The sequence below is a fragment of the Mustela nivalis genome (genome assembly GCF_964662115.1).
Source record: "Mustela nivalis genome assembly, chromosome: 11".
Lineage (NCBI taxonomy): Eukaryota > Metazoa > Chordata > Mammalia > Carnivora > Mustelidae > Mustela > Mustela nivalis.
Window position 1 is genome coordinate 50,020,635 of NC_139030.1, and position 26,581 is coordinate 50,047,215.

At 38.7% G+C, this 26,581-nt stretch overlaps 1 protein-coding gene across 2 annotated transcripts in view; it reads right to left on the reverse strand.

Moving 5' to 3' along the window:
• Positions 1-26,581, reverse strand: part of CERS6 (ceramide synthase 6) — a 314,028-nt gene that overhangs the window by 33,561 nt on the left and 253,886 nt on the right. For both annotated transcript variants that reach the window (XM_082689256.1, XM_082689255.1), the window contains exons 7-8: positions 24,677-24,805; positions 22,069-22,175 (exon numbers count right to left, since the gene is read on the reverse strand). In XM_082689256.1, coding sequence (XP_082545382.1) covers positions 22,069-22,175; positions 24,677-24,805 — 236 coding nt within the window. The remainder of the gene's footprint in view (positions 1-22,068; positions 22,176-24,676; positions 24,806-26,581) is intronic.

The following is a 26,581-nucleotide window of genomic DNA, read 5'->3' on the forward strand; positions in this document are numbered from 1 at the left end:
TTTAAGTAATTAAAAAAGTAGCTTAAAGAGGACAATAATTACAATGATTCATATGTACCTATAAGCTATATATATATATATATATACACACACACACACACAAAGGTGTATGTGTGTGTATGTATGTGTGTGTGTGTGTGTGTATGTGTGTGTGTGTTGTGTGTGTGTATGCACCTTCATTCACCAATTTTTTTGACATAGAATTTTCCTTTTGAATATGGGCTCCCTGGTGGACCTTTCTTGCGTTCACCATCCTTGAAATGCAATGTCTACAATTCCCACTTTGGGCTTCTTTAAAATGGAAAACTTTGGGACGCCTGGGTGGCTCAGTCAGTTAAGCGTCGGACTCTTGTTTTCGGCTCAGGTCATGATCTCAGGGTCGTGAGATCGGGCCCCGAGTGGGGCTCCACGGTCAGAGGATGGTCTGCTTGAGATTCTCTCTCTCCCTCTCCCTCTGCTCCGCCTGCTTGCGCTCTCCCTCTCTTTCTCTCTATCACTCTCAAATGAGAGAGTCTAAAACAGAAAACTGAAAGCCACAGAAGGAATCAGCGTGCAGAAGCCCTCTGGATTTTTATGATCTGCCTCTCGGTCTTTTACAGTTGTCTTACCAACACTTCATCCAACAGCAGTTTTTAGATACTTCTTACTTTTTATCGTTTCAGAAAAAGCCATTCTGTTTTTACACTTGTAGTTAATATTTTACTATATTGAGTAATAAAACCACACATCATAACCAGCACAAAGAGGTCTGCAGACAGCTGTCTGCCTCTTCCCCTGACAGTAGTTCTCCGGCGTTCACTAGAGCAGCAGACGCATCACGAGCATCTGGGCGCCCTGGGTATGCTTCAAGGGGGGAAGAAGAGTGTTCCCTTAGGGGAGGGGGCAGGTAAGTACGAAATGGCTGTGTTTTTCTGTTTTATCTTTTCCTGGGAGGCAGTACAGTGTGGCAGTAAGAAGACTGCCAGGGTTCTGGACTCTGAGAGACATGGGGCAGTTTAACTTGACCTGAGACTCAGTCTTCCTCATGGGAAATGAAGCCCAGACAGATTGGCAGTGTCTGCTATGGGTAACTCAGGGGAAATGGCCAGACATGCATACATCTTCCTAGAGCTAGGTAATCATGATCCCTGTGTAATGAAAAGGGCACAGGCTTCAAGTTTGCATTTATACTCTTGTGACCTTCAGCAAGTGAGTTACTTCTATGAGCCTCAGGAAAGCAGGAATACTCCTTGGAGACCTAACTAAGACCTTGAGGTTTTTTTATGTGTGTGTGTGTGTGTGTGTGTGTGTGTGTGTGTGTGTGTGTTTTTAAGATTTTTCTTTAGTTATTCGGTAGACAGAGATCACAAGTAGGCTGAGAGGTAGGCAGAGAGAGAGGAGGAAGCAGGCTCCCTGCTGAGCAGAGAGCCCCATGCAGGAATTGATCCCAGCACCCTGAGATCATGACCCAAGCTGAAGGCAGAGGCCTAACCCACTGAGCCACCCAGATGCCCCTAAGATCTTGAGTCTCTAAATGCTATTCCAGGATTACCCTTCAACCCAGCCCCATCACATGTTCTTTAGTTTCCAATAGCACCCTGCACATTCTGTTTTTGTATTTACTGCATGGATATAAATTGTCCATCATATTACAATTCCATTGTAAGGGATGGATTTATAATTAAATTATACTTTAAGGGTAAGAAGTTTATCTTATTTCTTAAAAACTAACATAACAATACTATTATCATTTGCTTGCTTGTTTTCTTTAGTAGATTCATTTCTTTTTACTTACGCTTTATTTTGAAAGAATTATTATTTTTTTTTTTTAAAGATTTTATTTATTTATTTGACAGAGAGAAATCACAAGTAGATGGAGAGGCAGGCAGAGAGAGAGAGAGGGAAGCAGGCTCCCTGCCGAGCAGAGAGCCCGATGCGGGACTCGATCCCAGGACCCCGAGATCATGACCCGAGCCGAAGGCAGCGGCTCAACCCACTGAGCCACCCAGGCGCCCCTGAAAGAATTATTGTATCTTGAGGCAGCTGTGTAGATCAGTCAGTTAAACGTCCAGATCTTGATTTCAGCTCCATCAAGTTCTGTGCTCAGCAGGGAGCTGTGGGAGAGTCTCCACTCCCCCACCCGCTTGTGTGCTGGCTCTCTCTCAAATAAATAAATCTTTTGTTTTTTTAAAGATTTTACTTATTTATTTGATAGAGAGAGATCACAGGTAGGCAGAGAGGCAGGCAGAGAGAGAGGAAAGGAAGCAGGCTCCCTGCTGAGCAGAGAGCCCGATGCGGGGCTCGATTCCAGGACCCTGGGATCATGACCTGAGCCGAAGGCAGCGGCTTAACCCACTGAGCCACCCAGGCGCCCCTAAGTAAATCTTTAAAAAAAGAATTCTTATATCTTATTCACTCTTGAAAAATTCTTAAAAAGGACATTTATGTGACATGTAAACATACATATTCACACAAATATTTGCCCCATTTTATGTAGGGCCGGAAGAAGGCTCACATAATGCCATAACACTTTAATTCAAAGCTTTCTCTAAAGGATTTCTATTGCATGTGCACTAGAAACTTGAGAAATCCTTCAGAGAAAGCTTCTGGCCCCACATAAAATGGTAATAAATTATAAATGTCTGACTAGATCTCTGGTTTCAAAGTATGGTATGAAGACGATTTTAGGTGTGAGGTGAATATTTAATAGTTACGTATTTATGTGAACATGTATGTTTACATCTTTCAAAATAAACCGTAAGTAAAAAGAAGTAAATCTACTAAAGAAAACAAGCAAGAAAATAATAATAATAGTATGTGGTTCTGACACAAATCATAGTTTGTCAATAGTCAATGTTGAGGAAACTTATAAATAGCTGAAAACATGAAATTCTACAGCTAAACTGAACTTTGCCTTTCCTCAGATATAGGGAGAAAAATCCTCAAGTTTCAGTTTTCTGGAAACTTCTGTCATTTACTAAAGTTAAAATTAAAGGATATATAGCAAAACTTAATCATACTTAATTTGACATACCCTAGGCATGTGTACTGGAGATTATAATTCTCTATATCTATGTATCATCAAGCCATTTTCTGCTAGGAAAATCATTCAGAATTGGAATGGAGACATTTTAAAGATGATAAAAGTCTCATGGTGTTCTATAAAACATCATTGTTTCTAGGTCTTCACCCTCTAAACAACTTTGAGAACCACTGAGTTAAAATAGTAGCTGTCAACTGGGGCTGATTTTGCTCTTGGGAGATAACCGGCAATGTTTAGAGACATTTTGGGTTGTCATAATTGCATGTGTGTGTGTGTGCATGAGAGCGTGCACATACTCGTACATGCTACTGGCTTCTAGTGGACGGAGACCAAGGATGCTGCTGAGCACCCCATCATGAACAGGACAGTCTTCCACAACAAAGAGATGACCTGGTCCAGATGTCACTAGTGCTGAAGTTAAGAAACCCTGTTGTAGAGTTATGTTTGCGAATGACTTATGAATACCTTAATCTAATACCCACGAGGGAATGTCTAAAATGATTCTGATGAAAGTTCTAAATACTTTCTTCCAGATTTATTTTCAGAAAGCAATGGGAGGGGGAAAGACCTCACAGATTTTAACACATGTTCACCTCTCCACTTTTAAAACTTCTCCATTTAGTTTTTGAGAATAAGGGGGTTGGAAAGGCACCAAAATCATCAAGGTATAAATGCCTACCTTCAGTTTATAGGTCAGCTCAAGATATCGGCTTTGTTGTTCTAAGTGTTTTCCAGTTTTCATGGCAAAGGGCTTCCATACTTAGGAAAAAAGTCTCCTCACTGACTGTGCTGGCAACAATGTGCATGGGAGAGAGGGATAAGTCTGTGACCCTAGTCTACATCCTCAAGAGCCCCCTGGCGCCATCTTGGGCATCTTATAAAGAGTGAACACATTCTCACCTTGCTTTGTGATATACTGGGTGATGGTTAGCTATCAGCAGGGAATCGAGTTATTTAGCTTTCCTACATCTCCCTTCTGAGCTCTATCAGCCCAGAGAAAGTATTTCTTAAGTGCAACTGATGACAAGGTCTCACTATTACCTCCTATTCTGTGCCCAGAAAACATATTGGTCCAAGGATCAAACTCTTAGAGGCCCGAATCAGTCTGATTATAAACGTGTTCACATTGGGTCTAACTGGAAGAAACAGATTAGAGTATCACCTGCCTCTTACCCTGAACACACATAAAGGGCAGACCAACTTTGTATAAACTTTTAGGAAACAGAAATGACTGAGGTGGGTATAATAATTTATAGGCCTAAATCTATCATACCCTTAATGGAGTTAGCTACTGATTGATTGTATGTATTTTTTTGCAGGGGTGGGGGAGATATTCGTTAAAAGCATTAGATAACATTGAGTTGCATCAACACTGAGAGCTGTGAATGAGCCAGGCACAGAGCTGAATAGTCCTGTATTGACCGAAAAATCAAAGGGCTACACTATTCTAACAAGGAGAGGTGACATGTAAGGATCAGTCTTGCCAACCCAAAGAACACATACTTGGTAAAGAACTGGTCAGTTTGAGGACAATGAACGTGCTTAAGCACTTTGATCCATGGTTGACTGATTTTTAAATCATAAGGTCTAATTTTTTTTTTTGAAGAGTTTTCTGCTTTATACTTAAAGATCTGAAATTCTACAGAGTCATTTGCCAGGATACTGATTATGTATAAGTGGGAGATTTTTTTTTTATCAACAATAAATGTCTTACACTGTGAAAATAGCAGCTTGACTCCCACATTCATTTAGCAGCAGGAGGCATAGAATGGATTGGCCCTTTTGAATTATTCCAGAAATGTGCTCCAAATGCATATAGATAGCTCACTAAATATAAAGCTAATTGCTTCTTTGTTTTGTTTTACCCTACTGCTAAGCAACTTTTTAAACCAAACTCTTTGATAAAGGATGGGCTCTTTACCATCACTGTTCTTCAGAATAAAGTAAAGTTTATAAGAAAGCAATGTGTCTTCCCTAAATACAATCTGATGAACCCTGTTGACGACTCAAATTTATAAATGACAGACTGCCAAACGCTGCCATTTTGACATGTGTGGGTCTTTTCTTCCCAAAGGAGTTGTTCATTTGAACGGCTCAGTATTTATGGCTCAGTATTAAAGCAAGGAGGTGGGCCATCCAGATCGCCCTTTAAGGGAGAAATTCCATCAGTCGTGAGGAGTGCAGTCAGCTAGCTCCAGCAGCAGCAGTGCCTTCAGAATCCAATCTGGTGTCTGGGCTTTGTCCTGGGAGCTCTCTCTTAGCCAGGAACTGAATATGCAGGGCATTAGGGACTGCTCATTTCTTCCCTACCCAGGACTCCTCTCCCAGGCAATCATTGCTCTGAAGCTGTCTGGTGGACAGACCAAGGCTGTCAGATCTATGTCATGGTTGGCAATTCCTTCTGCTCCACTCATGCTACCTTCTCTTTATCTTTGACAGGCATAACCACCTAATAAACTCTGACACCCCGAATTCCATCTCAGGATCTGCCTCTCAGGGGACCCAACTGACACACATCATTTAGATGTTGCTACCAAAATGGGAAGAGGGAAAACTTCTACACTACACTCTCAGCCAAAGGCCTGTGAGCTGCAAGCACTTCTTGGAAACCTTGACCATCAACATTAACAACTCAGTTTGTATACTGTTTTGTGATTGCCCAAAGTGGTGTATCTGCTCTGAATGGGCAGGAGCAAAATCCCCCTGGTGTTCCAAGCCAGTAACCATAACCATCTCCTGAAACCCTTAGAATTAATTCTCACACGGCTAGTAAGAATCCCAAAAGAGGATTAGCTTTATTCTCTGCCAGGCAATGTAGAAATTGGTTAGAAAAAGACTTTCATCTGAACAGCAAGACGGACTGCCTTGAAAGATATCTTGACTGCCACTTCCCCATGTGATTTGGGGAATTAAGCTGATTAAAGGAAAAGCTCTCACAGGAAAGAGAATCAATGTACACTCACTAATTTGAGCCAATTGGTTACTTTCAAATTATGTTTTTCAGTTGTTCTGCCTCCATGGACAGGAAAGCATGCATCTCTTGCATCTGGGTTAAACATTCCACTTTCAAGTATTTCCCTACTCCAAGCACTTCTCTGCCTGGTCAGGAAAGAATGGAATCTATTAAGCCCTTTCTAATAGGAGGAAGATGGAAGGACCCCTGTTTCCTTCTCTGGTAAACAATGTAAAAACACAAGGCAAACTCAGAAAGGAAAACAAAAATTAACACCATGAAGAAAATCTGAACTTCCTCCACAGGTTAGATCTCATGGCTGGTCACGCCAACTTGAGTTCCTGACCCAACACACAAGCTCCCTCTACTCCCTGGCTAGCGGATGGCTATCCATTCTGTAACAATCCCCACCTGTTCCACCCCCACTCCTTCGCTTGCTTTGTGCTAGTACCAGGTTATGCAGACAGGATTTAGAAAGTCAGAGAAACACTATACTTAACTTTACGTTCTGTGTGCAAGAAAGTCCTCCTATTCAAAGGCATTTAAAGTGAATCCAACAATCAACAAAACTGAAAGGCAACATTTGGGACAGGAAAATATATTTGCAAATGACATATCCGATCAAGGGTTAGTGTATCCAAAAGTGTATCTATAGTGTATCTATAAAGAACTCATCAAACTCAATACCCAAATAATCCAGTTAAGAAATGGGCAGAAGACATGAATAGACATCTTTCCAAAGATGACATCAAGATGGCTGACACAATGGAAAGATGCTCGGCATCACTCATCATCAGGGAGATATGAATCAGAACCACAATGAGACACCACACCACACCTGTCAGAAGGACTAAAATTAACAACAGATGTTGGCGAGAATGTGGAGAAAGGGGAAAGCTCTTACACCGTTGATGGGAATGCAAACTGGTGCACCACCCTGCAGTATGGTGGTTCCTCAAAAAGTTAAAAATAGAATTACCTTATGACACAGCAATTGCACTACTAGATATTTACCCAAAGGATACAAAAATACTGATTCAAAGGGATATATGCACCCTGATGTTTATAGCAGCATTATAGACAGTAACCACATTACAGAAAGAGCCCAAATGTATTGACTGATGAATGGATAAAAAAGTTTTGTGATACACACACACACACTGGAATAGTACTCAGCCATCAGAAAGAATGAAATCTTGCTATTTGCAGTGACATGAATGGAGCTAGAGTATATTAAGCTAAGTGAAATAAGTCAGCCAGGGAAAGACAAATACTGTATGATTTCATTCACATGCGGAATTTAAGAAAAGAAACCGATGAACATGGGGCAAAAAAAAAAAAAAAGAAAGAAAAAGAAAAAAAAGAGCTAAGTGAACCATAAAACAGATTCAACTATAGAGAACAAACTGAAGGTTGTTGGAGGGGAGGTGTGTGGGGGCTGGGTTAAATGGGTGATGGGGATTAAGGAGGGCACTTGTGATAAGCACTGGGTGTTGAATGTAAGTGATGAATCACTAAAGTCTACTACTCTAACTACTATTACACTGTATGCTAAGTAACTGGAACTTAGATAAAAATTTCAAAAAGGAAATAATTTAAAAAACAAAGTGAATCCACTTTAAATGGAATGTAAATTTCACAGAAAACAGGTCAATCAAGATTTTACTTTGAGAAATGAAGTAAAATTCATGAAATATTTTATTTTCTGTTTAATCAAATTTGGGTTATAATTGCAACTATGTTCTAATTCTTAGAACTAAAAATGAATGAATGTTGACTGGGAGGGTTGTATAATTTCCTCCAAAACTGAGTGGTAGTGGTACATGACCATTTTACAGAAAATTCACAATTATTTGAGGGCTTCAACATTTCCCCAAGGGTCTCTCATATTCCTTTTAAATTCCTGTCTTTCCTTTTTGAAGTACCTATCATGTCACCATTCTTGCTGATTTTCCCTTTTCCAGTTGTTAAGAGGTCTTGCCAACTCCTCTTTGCAACAGTTTTGGTATGTTTTGAGCAGAGCCCTGACATCACTTTCACTGACCTCATGAGATCCTGCATATTGTATATCATGTACAATTTCACTTGGCAACTGACTTTCATTGCTCTGGTACTGTTCTTCCATCGCACTAGTTTGGTGAGGAAGGCACTAATGACATGACACAGGAATATTGGAGAAGGCACTAATTTTTAAATTGGTTAATTTATTACTAAATGCTTTCTTGTCGTGATGAACTTTTCTTTCGTCTTACAATCCCCTAACTACTGGAAACCAGTTAATAAAGTCCCAGGTAGCCGGAACCTTTGGTACTTAACTTCAATTGGTCCCTGAAGCTGCTACACATTCTTTTAGACCTAGGTTTTAAATTGGAAAATCTTTATCAGTAAGTAATCTGAGGCCTAGAGATACTGAGGCATCCCAAGGTCAGTGGTAGAGCAAGGCTAAAGCCAAAGTTAGCCTAGTTCAGGGCTTTATTCTTCACATTTTACACTGCTGTGTAAAATGAATTAAAGCAGAGAACACTAGAAGAGAAAACAGAAGATATATTTCTATTCTTGTCCATGATGAAAACTCACTGTGGCTCTGGGCAAGTGCTTAACTTTTCTGGCATTCAGTTTTCTCTGAAGTCTTATAGAACATAAAATAGCTTGGGTTACTGGTTTGGGGTCCCAAGGACACCAGGAGAATTTTGCTACCATCCATTCAGGAAAGAGATATACCAATTTGGACAGACACTACACAATACACAAACTGAGTCATTGGTATTAAATGATAAAGGTCCCTTGGGAAGTGATGGAAGTTCATTGATCACTGGCTCAAAAAGCATGAGGTCCTGTCATTGCTCTGTTCTTGTTTCCTGGGGCCTCTCACCCAAATCCCAATGAAATTCTCATGTCTTGTCAAGTATGACCATGGTTTTCTTGTTAAGAAGAAACTATATCAGATATGTGTGTCTGTCACTTGCAACATATACCTCCTTCCCAGTCTTGTATTCTCTCTCTTCTCTGTACCTCATACTTTAGAAGGATAAGCTTCCTATTTTCAGAAGACTTTCCTTCTAAATGGCTGTTAATCCCTGAGGCCCAGTTTGCTCAGTCTCCATCATCAGTATCCTCAATCTCTTCCTTTATTTTGACTCAAGGAGTCATGGTACCTGAGAAGTCACCTAACTAGAACCAACAGTGGATGACTGCCTCCCTTCCCTCAGCTCTCTGAAGGGCAGGAGTCTCTTCTTGATAATTCATGGGTACCTCACTAACACCTACAAGTACTCTCTCTTCTGTTTCTAAAAGGAAGCACAGATGTCCAGTATTCTATAAAAATCTTCATGTGATACTGTCTTCAATCTAATGATCATCTTCTTTCTTTCTATACACTGCAAACTTTTTAAGCAAATCGTCTATCTCTTCTTGTCCACCACCTACTTGTCACCTTCCACCCCCTTAGGATTTCTTGTGGGGATCACTCTATGAAAATTTCTCACTGGAAGTCACCAACTCACTTGTAACGTGAAATTAGAAAACCAAGGCATTTTAAAATGTTAATTAAAATAAGAAGAAATTTTAGAGCTAGAAGAGATTGTTGGTATTCCAATTCTCTCATTTCTCAGATGAAGAGCACATGCACAGTTCACGTGACTGGTATTTGCCTTGATCTTCCCTGTAGTATTTGATATCACGAATTCCTTTTCTTTCTGAACAACATAGGTTAAATAAATAGAATACTGTCAAGTTGGTTTTTTTCTGATTTGTTCAAAAAGGTTGCCTGAGAAACCTTCCTGAGGATAAGCTACATTAGGCACAAGACAAGGTGACTATCACATGTGTTTATTTCAATTCAGATTCTTGGGTGAGGCCCCTATCACTCCTCACCGCACCAACCATTTATGTTTTAATTTACTTTCAAGCTGTTTTCATAAGCATCAGAGGCTTTATTTATTTCTAAAATAATTCAATACAAACATGCTTTGTCTTTCTTCTCTGCTGAAGTTCAGCCACTTATACCTTAGAACAAATAAATTCATGTTTTGTTCTTCTACTACAAGATACTCATTTAGTTACAGGATGACACTACTAACTAATATACCTAAACATCAAACATTTTTCTCCCTCTTCTGAAATGGAGTTGCATCACTTTGAACACTCTGAGAAGTTCTCAGATGTTCTCAGAACCAGAAGGAGCAAGTCATCACTGCCCACCAGAACAGGGACAGGGTGTTAATATGAAGAAGGAAAACTAACCTCTCTTCCCATTCTGCTTAAAGGAAAATAGTCTGGATTTGGAAATTCTACTGGCTATTTTCAAGGTGCTCCAGATACTGGCCCGGGGAAACATATCCTGACCATGGTTAGAAGTGATGCTGTGCCCATTTTAGACTTGTCTGTAGCACCAAAACTCTCCAGGTACAAACAGTACCAGCAAAATACAGTTTTAATGAATCGGTTAGCTTTTCATGCAAATGCAATGGAATTGCCTTATCTGAAATCTCAAAGCCATTAGGGGCAATTTATGAAGAAAATGTATCATGCAATCTTACTTCTTTTGCAGCAGGCAGTAATCAATAGTCTCACTACTACTTAATTACTAAAAAGGAAAGCCCCATAAACTCATGGAAGCAGCTGTTGTGATATTTATTTGATATTGGTAAGAGTAAGCAGAAGTTTCATTATCTGATATATATACAAATAAAATAAATATCTATAAATATATTTACTTAAGATATAAGTATAAATATTTATCTATAGCAAATGAATATTTATGGATATAAGTAGTTTTTAGAGAGATATATAAGATATATTTATATATGATGGAGCACCCACTTTATTTCACCTTTTTGTATGAGAAAAAGTAGGCCAGAAGATAAAAATAAGCAATGATCCTAGTTGTGCATGCAGTTATTTTCTGAACAAGGCAAAATTTCATCATCTTACCCAAACCCTTGAAGGACAGATAGAAATCAATTTAAAAAGAGAAGAGTCATAAGTCAGTATGTCCAGTGTGGGCCACTCAAATTCGTCTCCAACATTCTATGCCTGAAATAGAACTTGTCCCCAACTGTAGCTGTGAGGGATAGCGTGCCGTGGTGGGCAAGTTATGGTAGGAGGATTAGTTAAGATATGTGGGCTCAAGAGTAGAGGGAATTTAAATAAGCATTGTTCTAGCATTCCGAATATTTGTTCCTGATTTTGAGAGAAAGAAAAGAGAAGAATGACACTGTGTTATACTGAAATTAGTAAATAAGTCAACCAACTACCCATCTGGGGTGAATACCTTTATGAAAGTAAATTCCAAATGAAGACTTAGAACAAATCATAGGGATCTACTGTAAGATAAACCAGCACAGTTAGAGCATACAAGGTATAGGGCACAGCCCCAGGCATTTAGGATAATGGGACATGGTCTCTGCCCTGCTGGAGCTCAGTCTTGAGAGAATCGCAAGGGCAACAAGGAAATGAATGATTAGTAAAACAACAGCATCAGACCAGTGCATGGGGAAAATGTCACGTGATGACCACTGACAGTAGGGGACTCCCACTTCTACTTAAATGTTCGAATGGGATGAGGGACACAAGTTGAAATAAATGCAATCATGTGGCCAGGAACAGAAAAGGGGGGTCAAGCTCCATGAATAATTCATGACTGAGAGAGATATTTAAGCTCTGTTTCTTCTATACTTTGGGGCAGCAGCTTTCACCTATTTTATGAAGCACCTTGTTTCTGAAAGAGATTGTAGATATAATGTAGAAGGAGAGGGTTTTGACCCTTTCAAATAAAGTGCTGACTTTGCAAGCTATGCTTTTCCCGTAAGGTGGTATTCTGGAGAAGAGAGGTGATTTAAGAGACTTGCACACACAGAAAAATCCCTTCAGCGCTTCACAGGATGGGATGTGTTCACATGGCACTTCAATACAAACTGAAAATAGCCATGGCTTTCCTAAGGTGTTTGCCCTTTAGCCATAGACAGGAGATAAAACAGCCTCATACATTCCTGAGATTAGAACAAGAACAATCTGGCAGACTAATTAGTGTTTATCATTAGTGTTAATCATGTTAAATATTATATTTATGTTAATATTAATTAACATATAACATAATATTTATGTTAATATTAATCATGTTAAATATTAGTGTTAATCGTGTTAAATATTTGAGTTCATGATCACCAGAAAATTCTCTTTAATTTGTTTTGTTCACTTATTATTAGCCAAAAAGCTAATAAGTCACTGAAAAATATTTTACTATTATTTGATGGTTTATAATCTTGTACTGCTTCAAGTTAATATTCTTACCCCTCCCCAGCTATGATTGCGGAGCACTGCAGGAAACAGGACAGAAAACTCAACTGGAACACAGGTGACCCAGAGCACTTCCCAGGAGGCTATTTTGGGAAATAATGTCCCCTATTTCCTTATTTGATTAGCACATACTACAGTGCAGTAAAGTTAGAGTTAACAGGCTAGTCCATCTCATTACATACAGTTTACTATGTATATATTTCAATTTAAAAGGAACCTAAAAATGTTATATAATTAAAATACCACTTCTTTATTTCTCGGAGTTTTAGAACATTTGGAATTGTTTCTACCTGGCTATTCTTATGTGGGCTCAATAATGGAAAGTATTCAGAATCCTTTCTTCAACCAAATTTTAATAAATATTTCAGTGAATGCTTCTCATAACATTTTATCCTAAATACTGAATATAGAACTCAAAGATCATGACACAATGTATTAGCAACCAACAAATTAAAGCATTTATTTTCTGATGACGCTATTTAAGGCATGGGTTAGGGCTGTGTGAGATACAAAGCAGTCTAAGACAACAGGGTGTGTAAAAATTAGGTGTATGTGGTACATTCAAAAACAGGAAGTTAAGACAGCTAAGCTGGGTTGGTGCAAGTTGCTCTAGGAAACGTGGTGTTTGCTATGAATTTGACGTTGGGTACCTTGCCTGACAGTGATATTAGGCGGATAAGGGTCCCTGGTGGTGGCTGGGCACAACTGTCCAGGGCCCTTGGACAGAATTAATTACCATGTCAGGACAGTCTTCTGAGGAAATGTAGTTTTTTTTTCTCTCCTTCTCTTGAACAGTTGCTCCCTCCCTACACTGCCCTGCAACCTTTTGACCACTTCCCACTTCTCTTTGTGCCTCATTTATCAAGAGTCACCATGCTACACATCCCCACACCGCCCTCAACCAGGCTCCTAGTCACTGCTTGCATTTTCAATCTATTTAGTTGTGCTATGATTTTCTTTACATATATATTTAATTCCTCTATTTCCAGTTCTTGAACATTTAGCATTCTCTAAGCATTTCTGTTTTATTATCTGCTGTGGACAAAGGCAGATAATAACAAGTGCACAAATCTGTTTCTATAAATTCTGTCTGAGAAAACAATTCAATGGCTGGAATCCCCCCACTTTTGAGAGCTACTGAGTCACTGCCATCTTTGTCTTCTTTGACCAGACTATTTTGTATCATAAGGAAAGACACATGTGGGCTGTGAAGTCTCAGTCGTGATTGCGCTAAACTGCATGGGAAATTCTAGAATTTTATTTATTCATTTAACAACTATTTATTAATGATTTTCCAGTGCCGGATGTTCCTGGGCTCAGGACCTAATCAATATCTATGTCCCCAGCACCCACACAGTGCCTACCACACAGCAGGCCCATGGTGAAATGCACGGAACAGATTTACAAAGAATAAATTCCTCCTTGCCTATGAGGAATTTCTAAAGTGCTTGCTTCCTTGTCGTAAAGATATAAAAAGTCAACTAATGAAACAAGATGTGTCATATTCTCATGAGAAATAGGATGATTCCAGGGATACCACTGGCACTGTGCTTCCATCTCCTTGACTACTTTGCAGTCCCAGAGGTACAGACAAGTTCTGAGAATGAAAGGACATGGCCAGGATGGCCTCCCCCAACAGTGGCACAGAGCTCTGTATACCAGGATTCTGCAGGAAGGGTTTCTGGGATGACGCAGACACTGGTCTAGACTGAGAAGTGGGCAATGGGAAGGGACAAGGAGGTCTAGAGCTGAGCTCTTGGAAAAGGACTTAGCACGGACAGAGTGTCCAGTAGGCAGGAGAGATCTGGGGACCACAATAGGGAGGTGAGGGTGAGTGCTGGAAGAGAGAACCAGCCTGGTCCACAGCTGCACCTTATCATAACATAAGAGAACGAAAGAGCTGATACAGGTTCTTCATCTGTTACAGGATTTTCCACAAAGCATCACTCTCAAATCAGTGAGATTCTTGATCAAATATAGAATTTGCAAATCTCTGACCTTGGCATTAGACTTCACTTACAATACTCAGATATTTTTAAAGCAGATGAAATGGCTATACAGAATTTTATGATACTTTGAATAACCGTTATATATTTTTTAAGATCCACTTACTTATTTGAGAGAGAGAGAGAGAGACAGACCATGAACATGAGGCACAGAGGGAGAGGGAGAGAAAATCACAAGCCCACTCCGTGCTGAGCAGAGAGCCTGACATGGGGCAATCACAGGACCCTGAGATCAGGACCTAAGCCAAAACCAAGAGTTGGATGCTTAACTGACTGCACCACCCAGGTGCCCCAAACAATCTGTCTTTTTCTCTCTTTCTCCTAGCAAAGCGTTCTCTGCAGTGATGGGGAAGGAGGAAAAAATGCCTAAGACACTAATTCTATGCCGAAAGCATTACTAGGATACTGCATTTTTTGTTGCTGTTGATTCAAGTCACCAAAGGAAAAAGCTTACTTAATTGGGAGCATAATCTGCCCACCTCACATACAAGATTAAGAATACCTGCATGTTTTTTGCCTAAGGTAGACAATACTTCTAGAGAACATCGAAAGGCTGAATACATGTAACAAACACATCACTCTCCTCCACTGCCCTTTTTTTTTTTTTTTTTTTTTAAATAACTTATCAGACTAATTCTTAATGGCCTGGTCCAGGAGTTGGCAAACGTTTTCTGTGAAGAAACAGGTGGTAAATATTTTAGGATTAGCAGGCTATATACTCTGTCCCAACTACTCAAGTCATGGTAGCAGAAAATAGCCAAACACAATATGTAATAGATGAGCAAGTTTGTGCTCCAATAAAACTTAATTTAGAAAAACAGGGAATGAGGCTGATTTGTCCTACAGGCCATAGTTTTTTGACTCCTGGTCTAACCTTTTAATCTTGAAATTATATGAAAATTATTATGTTCACATGAAAAGAGGCAAAACATTTTAAACACATTGTTTTCATCCATCTCTACCCAACCTCAGGAAGGTATTAATTGATGTCAATTGCATGTATTATTAAAAACACCCAAATACCTAATAACCTTTAAATATATTTAACACAGACCAGCAGCAAGGAAAATGTCAAAGAAAAATCTGTCAATGGATTTTAGAAAAATGAAAACAAAAACCCAGCTTCTCCAAATTTGTGAACTCTGAGACTAATCTTATCAGATATTCAGAAAAGCATGTAAGCCACACTACTTTGGTAAAGTATGTCTTGAACACTAAATTAGAGAAGATGATGATATTCCCCTACCATCTGGGTGAATTTCAAATCTTATTATGGAAAATGGTAAAAGAATGATCTAGGCTCTTCTGTAACTTTTTTTTTGGGGGGGGGGTTGTTTTTAACTGCAGAAACTTTCAGAGAATACAAATCAGCAAATAATTCTACCTTGCAGGACAGAGATGCACAGAAAACCACGTTCTGAGATGTTACACACTTCTGTCTGAATAACAGCAGACTACTGAAGGTATGTATTTGACTCTCGCCTTCCTGTAGCCAAGGAGTTAGCATTTGGTGGGGCATGAATGGAGAAGTGGAAAGTCATTATTAGACCATAAGAAAGAGGTTCTGGCAATAGTGGTATGCCCATTCATCACTGGAAAATGATCTGTCAATCTGGGACTCGTAGAAAAGAACTAGCCTGACATTTTGCATTTTATGAAATCCTGTGAGATTCTACAAATAATAATGGTCACTTCTGGTGGCTCAGGATCAGTATTGTCACTTGAAATTTGAGGGAATAAGGCAACCTGGTGCATATCTGGTATTACATGTTCACTGAGAACTGAAAACAGAAGTGACTGAAATAACATATTCTGAATCTCGTAACTGGAGACAGCATTTTAAAATTTTATCTCAAAAGGTCTACAATTATGGATCCTTAATCTAGACTAGTTGGAGGCTATAAAATGTAATAAAAATTTCTCGCTACTTGGCCATAATAGGAATTTCCCTTTCTCTTTTCAAGATTTTAGTCATTTATTTATTTGTTGTAGCAAGAGATAGGGAGAGAGCACAAGCGGGGTTAGCAGCGGGCAGAGGGAGAAGTAGGCTCCTGGATGAGCAAGGAGCCCAACAGGGACTTGATCCCCGGGATCATGACCTGAGCTGAATGGAGGCACATAACTGACTGAGCCATCCAGGTGCCCCAAGGGTATTTCCATTTTTAATAATAGATTTTTAAAAATCCTTAATATTTACAAAGTACTTTGTAGTTATAGAACTAAAGCAGTATTTCATTTGATCCTTAACGTTTCCCGGTAAGGTAGGTAGAACAATTACTATTATTCTTACCTTCCTGGTGGGGGCATAGATGTAAAAAAATTAAACCCCTGGTCTTCAGACACACAGGGAGGGGGACCATGACCCGAAGTAAGAGTTTTTCTCCTGACTGCACCATGATACTTCCTTCACTATCAGGATCTTAATAGATTTTCCTTTTTTGTTTTCATATTCTAATGTACGAGTTTGGGGATGATGAAGCTTACAATATGGTGTCTTGGCTAGGCCAGAAGGAGAGAGGCAATCATTTTGAAATTACTTTTTTATGTAACTACCAAAAATGTATCTCATCAACAGCTTTACAGTCTAATCCTTAAAGAAGACAGTATCGTACTGGAGGAAGAACTTAGTACTTGCTGAATTGAACTGATGTCAGGAAAAGAGAGTCCAGAGAAATGCGGTAAATCGTTGACTAAATGAACAGATTTTCTCTGTGTAATATGGTAGGAAAACGCCCCTATCTACTACATATGCTCCACTAAGAAATGCTCAACTAAGAATATTAAAATGCTTCACTAAGAAAACAGATGTGAGGGCGCCTGGGTGGCTCAGTGGGTTAAGCCACTGCCTTCGGCTCAGGTCATGATCTCAGGGTCCTGGGATCGAGTCCAGCATCAGGCTCTCTGCTCAGCGGGGAGCCTGCTTCCTCCTCTCTCTCTCTCTGCCCGCCTCTCTGCCTTGTGATCTCTCTCTCTCTGTCAAATAAATAAATAAATAAATCTTAAAAAAAAAAAAGAAAAAAGAAAACAGATGTGAGATTGTTTAGGAGGAAAGAGTACTTAATGCACCCAACAAATATTGAGTATTCCCCACTGTGGGAAATGCACTGTGATGCGTGATACAATGATACTGGGCATTATCTACTCTGTGCCAGTTGAAACCATAGCTTTATAAAATAGGGGATATTGTTAAGAATTTCAGGGATTACAAAGAAATGGAGTTGAGGAAAGACAGATGCAGATCAATGAAAATGATAACAGCTTACGACGATGGGTTTAACCTCAAAAATGATAAAATCACTGACTGTCCAACCACAACATAAAGGCTAAAATACATAGACTTCTGAGTAGATGCAGAAACATGAAACACATACCCAATTTCAAAGATTTGGTGTGCAAGAAAAGAAGGCAAATATCAGTAATTTTTAATATTGATTACATGTTAAAATGATATTATTTTAAGTACACTGAGTTAAATAAAACAGGCTAATCATGGGGGATGCTGTCTTGGTGAGACATGGACTGAAGACATTGTAGAGAATGAGCCAAGTGTTATTAAACCCACAAATTACAAAAATTCTGGTGGTTCATGTGGGAACACAAGTATAGGCAGAAGGAACCTGGAAGATATTGCTGGAGATTCCAAAGTGAATGGACTGAAAACTAAACAAAGTAGAGGACATAGAGAATAATTTTGTTTCCTCTTTCACCTGAAGGAGAAAGAAGTTTATAAAATGCTTGTTAGAACTGAAGTCCAATAGACCTCTAGCACCTTCCCTCTAGTAGCCACTGATTGTTTCACACACACAACCTCCATGTAGGATGATGCTTATTTAGCTGACAAAGCTCCTTAGTACGCTCCACTTAGCTATTTAACACTGACGATCCAATCATCTTATTTACCTCCAGAAAACGTTCAGAAAATAATTTGTAATCTCTAGCCACCCCCCAGATTATTAACCAGAAAATTATAAACCAGAATTATAAACCTATTAGGGTTCAACTGCAAAGTGTCCCAAGGCAGGACCTGTGTTGAACTGAATTCTCAGGACCTGGCCCCTTACTGGTGACACAGTAAGTACCTAATACATATTCACTAAATACATTTTAATAAGGGTGGTATATCGAAGGTAAAAGTCGACACCTAAACAATACAGAAAAGGCAAAGACTGGAAATTTTGGGCAATAAGCTCACTGTTATTGATAATCAGATGGGGGTGGGTGCCCAGAAATGAAGACCCAGAAGCCAATAAATGTCTCTTAAAATCAAGTCATGCCATTGGACCTCAGAATCTTTTCTCCCCCTGCTTCTGCCTTTGATGACCTCTTTGATTACACCTTTAAAAATGTGGGGATGTGAGGAAAGAAAGCAGGCATGAGGACAGGGCAGTTATGAGACAGTAACAAGTAAAATCCTAACGACAGACTGGTGGTTGAGAGACTGAAGCCAACCCAAAGAGATTCTGCCGTAGTGTATCAGGAGTTCCTCTGGGTTAACTTTTCCCTTCAGTGAGTTGGGAGAAGCATGAAAAGCATCTGCTTACATAGCAGGAAGGGGGAGGCATAAGTATGGCACAGGATGTAGTTCAGAAGACCCTAACTGGGCTAAAATATTTGAAAACAACATTATGAATACATGCAGTCTATATAGTGTATGAATAAATCATAATAGAAACAAACATGATAAATTTATATGTGTATCAGATCACCGACAGTACAATATCAAAGTAGCTTATGGCTAAGGCGATGACAAGCTGCATTAAAGAAATGCAGTTCTAGAGGTGCTTGGGTGGCTCTGTCAGTTGTCTGCCTTTGGCTCAGGTCATGATCCCAGGGTCTTGGAATCAAGCCTTGAACTGGGCGGTGGGGCGGGGGGTGGTGGTCCCCTGCTCAGTGGGAAGTCTGCTTCTCCCTCTGCCTGCAACTCCCCCTGTGTGTGCTCTCTCTCTCTGGCAAATAAAAAAATCTTAAAAAAAAAAAAAAAAAGAAATGCATTCTAAATAAGACTTGTTTATAGTTCTCTTATATTTTGTACCAGGCAATCCACATTTGGAACACCATGAAGAGGAATTCTCAGGAACAAAGGAGAGCAAACAACAGGCAGGAATAATTGAAGGGATTAAGGATGCTTTCTGATGAAAAGAAAGCCCACAGATGATACGTTAGAGACCTTCACGTTCTTAAGAGTTTTCAATTTGAAGTGGCAGGGTACACTTAGTCTGTTCCCCAAAGCCACTTTTTGGAGGAGGGGAAGGAGCCAGAGATATTCTTGAGAAATCTCCTAAAGCCATGCACCCTCCCCTACAGGAAAAAAATACACACACACAAACATGCTTTTTATACTGTTTCAGGGGTTTCTAAACAGATTAAGGACCTTTAGTTTACAAGTTAAAAAGACCCAAGTTTCTGTTTAGGAAATCATTTCTCACAGCAGTTCTTTCTGTACACTGATCCTGCCCCCATGCTTTAATAAACCAAAATTTTGCACCAGAAACTTTGCCCCAGAAAGAAAGAAAGGAAGGAAGGAAGAAAGAAAATGATTTCTCCCTTAACCTCTGAAGCAATACTCCTGGACTAGGGAAAATGACAGAATTCCTATCTGGGGCAGAGGGGTTGAGAGGAGAGTCTGAAGCTGGTACCCTGTAGTCCCTTGTAGTCCCTCCCAACTCTAGGATTTCCTAATCTAAAAGGAATTAAAAAAAATAATTTCACAGTATTAAGGAAAACATGTAAAATACTACTTGCTATTGTCATTTACACTATAATTTTTTTTTTTTTTTTTTTTAGAATTTATTTGACAGAGAGTGAGAGAAGGAGAGAGCACAAGTGGGGGAAGCAGCAGAGGGAGAGGGGGAAGCAGGCTCCCTGCTGAGCAGGGAGCCTGATGCGGGACTCGATCCCAGGATCCTGAGATCATGACCCGAGCTAAAGGCAGAGGCTCAACCCACTGAGCCACCCAGGTGCCCCATTCACACTATAATTTTAAACACCTACAATACCCATTCTGCTCTAGGAATTGGAAACAAAGGACATCCAGGCACCAATGCATCTTCCTTAACATACTGAAAAGGATTTCATTCATTTCGTGTACCACTACAATGGGATCAAGTATATAAATTATTTATTGTATTACAAACAATAAAATATTTCTCTCTGCAAGTTGCCTCTTAAAAAACTTGGCCTCATGCAGGGGCATGGTAGTAAAAGTCCTACAACATTTGCAATGTAAGTTCTTGCTTTGTATTTGCTTATAAGGATTTTTCTAAGTGGCTGGTTTCTGGCATCATCACAGGACATACCTACAAGTTATCTTATTAGTAGCATTGCATAATTTCTATATTCTGCAGTCTATGTTCCAGGCAACTCATTGCTGTCTAAACCTAAAGAGCTTTTTTACACATTAGCTAGAGGGGAGAGGGGGTGCATCTAATTTTAATCCTACCCTTTAAGGGAAGTACACAAATCAAAGTACTTGAGAGTGATGCTTATTTCTTTAAAACTCAGGTTCTCAGAAACCCTAGGTAAGAAAAACTCTATTATTCTCTAGAGAAATATGTCTTGGACTTTGTTTGTGTTATATCTATTTAAATTCTTACTACTAAGTTCTGTTTTAATAACGTTGAAAGATACCCAATCCTGAAAAATTACAGATACATTATACACAAAATTACATGTGTTTCCTACCTACAAGCATATAAAACAATTCTTGTTGCTAACACACAGTGTTGTTTCTTGAAATGATTTTCATAGTAAGTGTCTAAAACAGGGCTGAGAGTCTCAGACAGAAGGGGTGTGTGTGTGTGTGTGTGTGTGTGTGTTAGTAATTTGTTTATGCATTCCAGTGATAGACATATTCATTTAAGAATCCCAACTTTATTATGGTTACTCTTCTACTGGGGAAAGTTATTATTGCCTCCCTTCATCTCTCAGCTTTTCCCAATTTCCATTGCTTTAATTTCCCATTCAAATCAATTTCTTAAAATCGGGGGAAAAAAATCTGCCATCACTGGTAGACTTTAAGCGATACAGAGGGCTCATTTCTTTTCTAGTTCAAGTAAGAGCCTTCCAGAAAAAAAAGATTAATGACACTGGACCTATTTTCTATAAAAAGGACTGTCAAATTCTACCAAAATCAGTCACGTTATTTCTTTAGCACTCAACAAAACAAAAGACATCCAGACATTACAAGGCCAAAGGGAATTTCAGGGGTTAGTTTCAGGTTATACCTTCCCTCTGTTTTAGCTATCAATACAGCTGATGAAGAGAATTACACAGGACATGGTATTCAAACTTCAATGTGGAGCAGAACCACCAGAAGGCTTATCAAAACACAGACTGCCGGGACCCAAATTCAAAGTTTGCGATTCAGTAGGTCTGTTACCAGGAAGTTCCCCTGGTAACAAGCTCTTTAGTGATGCTGCTGCCACCTGTCTAGGGACGAGGCTTTGTAAACCCCTGGTACAGGAGGATCCCTGCTATGTAACTGGTTGCAACACGGTGTTTCCTTTATTTATGCAAACTTTCATGGCTAAGAGTTTCTGATTCATATTCTAGACTGCACCCCAGAATGGCGGACAGCTTTCTGCAGTCTCAGAACTCCTGTAAGGCACACCCTTCTCTCACTATCCTGTAGAAAAGATGAGGAAAGGGTACAATATTTCTGGAAGAAGAAACCAAAGCCATTTCTTGAGTCCTTCCCCCCCTTTCTTTAAACTGCTCACTAAATATTTGGAATGAAATTCAAAAGCAAAAGAAGGGGCGGCTCTGCCGGAAAAGAAGATTGGCATACTCACCAGAGCGGAAATATACCCAGTCGTGTGGTGATAAAAACCATGGCAAACATAACAAACAGAAGATCACAAATTTTCTGAAACTTGGCATAATTTGCCATTTTGGCAGCCTATGAAAGGAAGGAATGGGATATATTAATGTAGTTAAACTGGTAAATGAAAAGTTTCTTTCAATATGCATGAGTCTCCTATAAGATAGAACTTACCAGATGCATAAAATTGCCTGCTCCTTTGAAATGTCATGCATCATGCATCAGTATTTATAAATACCCATAAGTTCAGTGAAAAGCAACATTAGCTATAAGTAAAACTACGGACTGTCACAGATTTAATAAAACGTTCAGCAACCTGAAAAATTCAATTATATGGTTGATCTCAGGAAAACAGAAAAATAAGAAAATTCCTGCATTATAGAGGATATCAGCAAGGCAAAGACACCAACACAGGAATGCGGCATAACAGGTCACATACAAAGTGCTAGGAAATCCTTTAAAAGTCTAAGGAGTCCCAAACACTAAGGCCACAAGCTTTATACAAAATATATGGAGCCTTTCTGCATTGTTTTCTCTTTTCTACTTAGAATGAAAGGTTTTCCTTAAACAGGCATAAGGAATATTCTTGGGAGACAGTTTCTTGGCTTATTCTCATAAATTTAGAAATACAGAACATGTCAAGATCATGTTATTTCAATGAATCCATTTAGGGTAATTTTCGAAGTTCCATTAATGGGTCGTTTTCTAGATGAAAGTCACTAATGTTCCAAGTGTCTGTGAGAATTACTCTAATAATTTATGATAGTAATTTAAGTGACCACTTTTAGTATTATAAATTAGGGAAGAGATTACCTCCCTTTCCCTACCATCTACACATTTTTAAGTAGATGATGCTATGTAACAATAGGTGACACAGAAAACACAATTTTGCTTGATCACCTCTTTTTACATTTTCACACAGAATTCACATGCACCCACACATAGGGTTAGAAATTGAAGATGTCTTGCTGAATTTATAACATTATCTTCTACTTCTCAGAAAGTTAAATTAGCTGAGTCAAACTTGAAAGGACTGTTGACAGTATCCATAGAAGCTAAAATTCTGTAGCTTTAAGTAAAACACAGAGTGGTGAGAGAAATGGATTCTTAAAAAAAAAAAAAAAAAATACTTATTAACTGAGAAGAAGCCAGGATTGTGAACTTTTAATTTCATGAGTACTTTGGGTGTGATACCATGAATTATAGTAGGAAAGAAGAAAAGCATCTTCTGCCTCCTTCTGCCTACGTAAACCATTTTTCTCTTATGTTCATTCAACAGTATTCAATAAAAAAGCATCAAACATGTAATTTTTCTAAAATCCCTAGGTCATAGATCCCACTTCAAATAGTTGATAGCTGACATATCTCATTATTTGGATATTCTCAAGCATTACTGTATAATGTAAAGAAAATCATTGTGATAAAGAATATTTGTCTTTAAGCCACATGGCTTGCATTTCTGGATTGTTTTTCCTTTTGGATAAAAGTGATAGACAAAGATTCAACCAGCCATTTCCATATGCATTAAAGTTGGTAGACAGTACAGGGTTGATTTCAAAACTGCATATTGCTGTATAAATCTCCACCTTCAAGTATACTTAGGATTTAACCAAATGATAACTGGTTTGCAGGAGACTGCCCTTACAAAACTATATTTCTCCTTTAAAAAATATGCTAAATAGAGTTTAGCTAGAACCACTTAAAAATTGTAACACCATACTATCATCTGACATAACCTGTTAGGACTATTTTTCTATTTCATAGCCTTATAAGGAACAGAGTTCTTAAGGAAGTGCTGTGTATATTTCAAATCTTGATTAATCATCTTTATAGTAGATTCAATTGTATCATGTGGAATTTCTGCTTGTACTGTAATAATACATCATTATTTGAGAGCGCCTCTATATTCACAGTGACAGTAGATACTTCAAGGGGCAGAATTGTGTGGGCCAACAAGAATAAAAACTCAGAATACAGATTCTAAGACCCACTTCTACATGAAATTCCTACTCTGGTAAGTTTATCTTTCACCAGTTACATACATGTCTTAGGATAAAGTAAAAACACTTTTTCTTTATACGTGCAGAGGACACAGTTTTTATATTTACTTTAGAATTCAAATATAATTTTCACTATAAACATACTAGGATAATACATATATTGGCAATAAAAACCATGACTAATTAATTTCATCAGGATGTACAACTACCATTACTCACTAAATTCAGTTATATGTACTTCCCAGATATATCAGTGTGAAACTTACAATACCAGAAACAAAACTTATTCAAGTAATGATTTTCCAATTCTAAAACATTCATTTCTTAAGTGTTAGATAGTAAAGGTTTTCATTATTCAATTAAAGAATACTAAGATGATGAACATTCTTTGTATAAAAATGTATGGACTAAAGTCTCACTTTTACCCATTTAACTTACAAACAAACACTTTGCAGTTTCAAATCAGTCACATACTATCTTCCCCCCAGGGCCATCTACAATAACATAGAAGAACTGATGGTCTTGAAGATTTCCTGAATACTAGATTTTGAACTCTTAAAGATGAAAGGAAAGATTTACCTCTAGAAGAGCATCAGCTGAATCGTGAAGACAGAGGACCAGGGTCCCTACTCGGGCCATATTGTTGACATACGAAAAGGAAATCAAGAAAATAGCTACAAGGTGATGCAGGAACATAATGCCAAAGTCCTTAGGGAAGGAAAAACACAGCCATGTTAGATCTTAGAGGACGGCAATATTTCCATTCATCTCTTCTGTTATTCAACAAGTATTTCCCAAGTTCTTAATGGAGATACTAAAATGAACAAGATGCATTTCCTACCCTCTGGGAGCTCACTATAGAGTGGCAGAGACACAAAGGGGACCAGTGACTATGAAGAATGTGATATACACCAGGATTAAGGGCAGATCATAAAGGGTGTTTTGTATATAAACCAGAGAATTTGAAGCTATGGGAGAAATTGCCTCAGAGTTTCAAACAAAGAAAGATATTAGTTGGATCTCTACTTTAGGAAAATCTTTAGGGCAGCACCAAAGGTCCAACAGAACCACTTATCCAACTACTGTGGCTGAGGATTCTGCATCCTTCTCCTGGAATGCTCATTGGGAAGGGAAAATAAGAATCCTAATATGGGGCTTTTCTGATGAATCCTACACAAGCAAGCCCTAAATTTGAACCCGTAGCCATTAGAAAAAGAAACTGGCAAAAGTAATGATAAATGCACCACCTTTATTTCATGTGGAGCTGCTGGTCAGCCCATGTGAAAAGATCATCTTTCTCTGACACTGATTCATCTACTGGCCATCTGGACATGGTTTGTTATGATGTGGAATTTCTGTTGCTTAGAAATACAGTCTCTCATTTACTAATATTCTTACCCTTATTTATTTTTAAAAATTTATTTATTTACTTGAGAGAGAGAGAGAGAGAGAGCATAGCATGCACACATGAGTGGAGAGAGCAGCAGAGGGAGAGAGAGAATCTCAAGCAGACTCTCCACTGAGCTCAGAGCTCCACACACAGGCTTGTGTGGAGCTCACGACCCTGAGGTCATGACTTGAGCCAAAATAAAGAGTTGGATGCTTAACTGACTGAGCCACCCACGTGCTCCTTTGCTCTTATTTGTAAATCTATTTCTTCCAGAGTATACTTGAACTTCTTTGGAATTTAAATGCCAACATCGGCCCTAATGGTGATCTACTCGAAGCCATTGAAAAATAAGGCTAATCATTAAAGACAAATAAATTAGCCAAATGAAAAGCATATTATGAAACTAAGAAAGAGAACAAATATGTGTGTATGTATGTATGTGTATGTGTGTGTGTGCATGTACATATATATATATATATATATATATATAAACACCTTCAATAAAAGCCATACAATCATTATTTTATGTGTTGTATCTCCTTACCTTGATACCTTTAAGTAGGCACTGAATTTGATCTAAATAACATTTTTAAATAAATTGTCAACTTGGACCCTATCAAGGTAGGGTAACAACTCCCATCCTCAGGTTTGTTATTGCTGAAAATGACTGGAGTGTAGGTAGGCACGGGCTTAGCTGCAGGAACCTTAGCATCCTAGGTTGAAAATGTTCTCCTGCATTTTTGGTGGTAGCAATTAAGTAGAAATATTGTGATTTCTTCTTGGCACTCAAACTGAGGACTGATTCCAAAGACCTTATTCAAAACAGACCAGTCTGATCACCAGTTTCACTGGTGTCCCCCACCTTCTGCTGTTCTGCCATATTGTTTCTGGACATCTTCACAGTCACCATCAAGGGCTCCTTCTATGTTTGCTGCCTAATAAGGACCCTGATCTCAGCTCCCATTCCAGTGGCTGTCCTTATATCAATTATTAGAGATGGAAAAAAGAAATCAGATGTAGTCTTGACTCAAAGTCAATTAGAATGAGTCTGAAATGAAAGGATTCAAGGAAGAGCCATCCAATTTTCATACCAG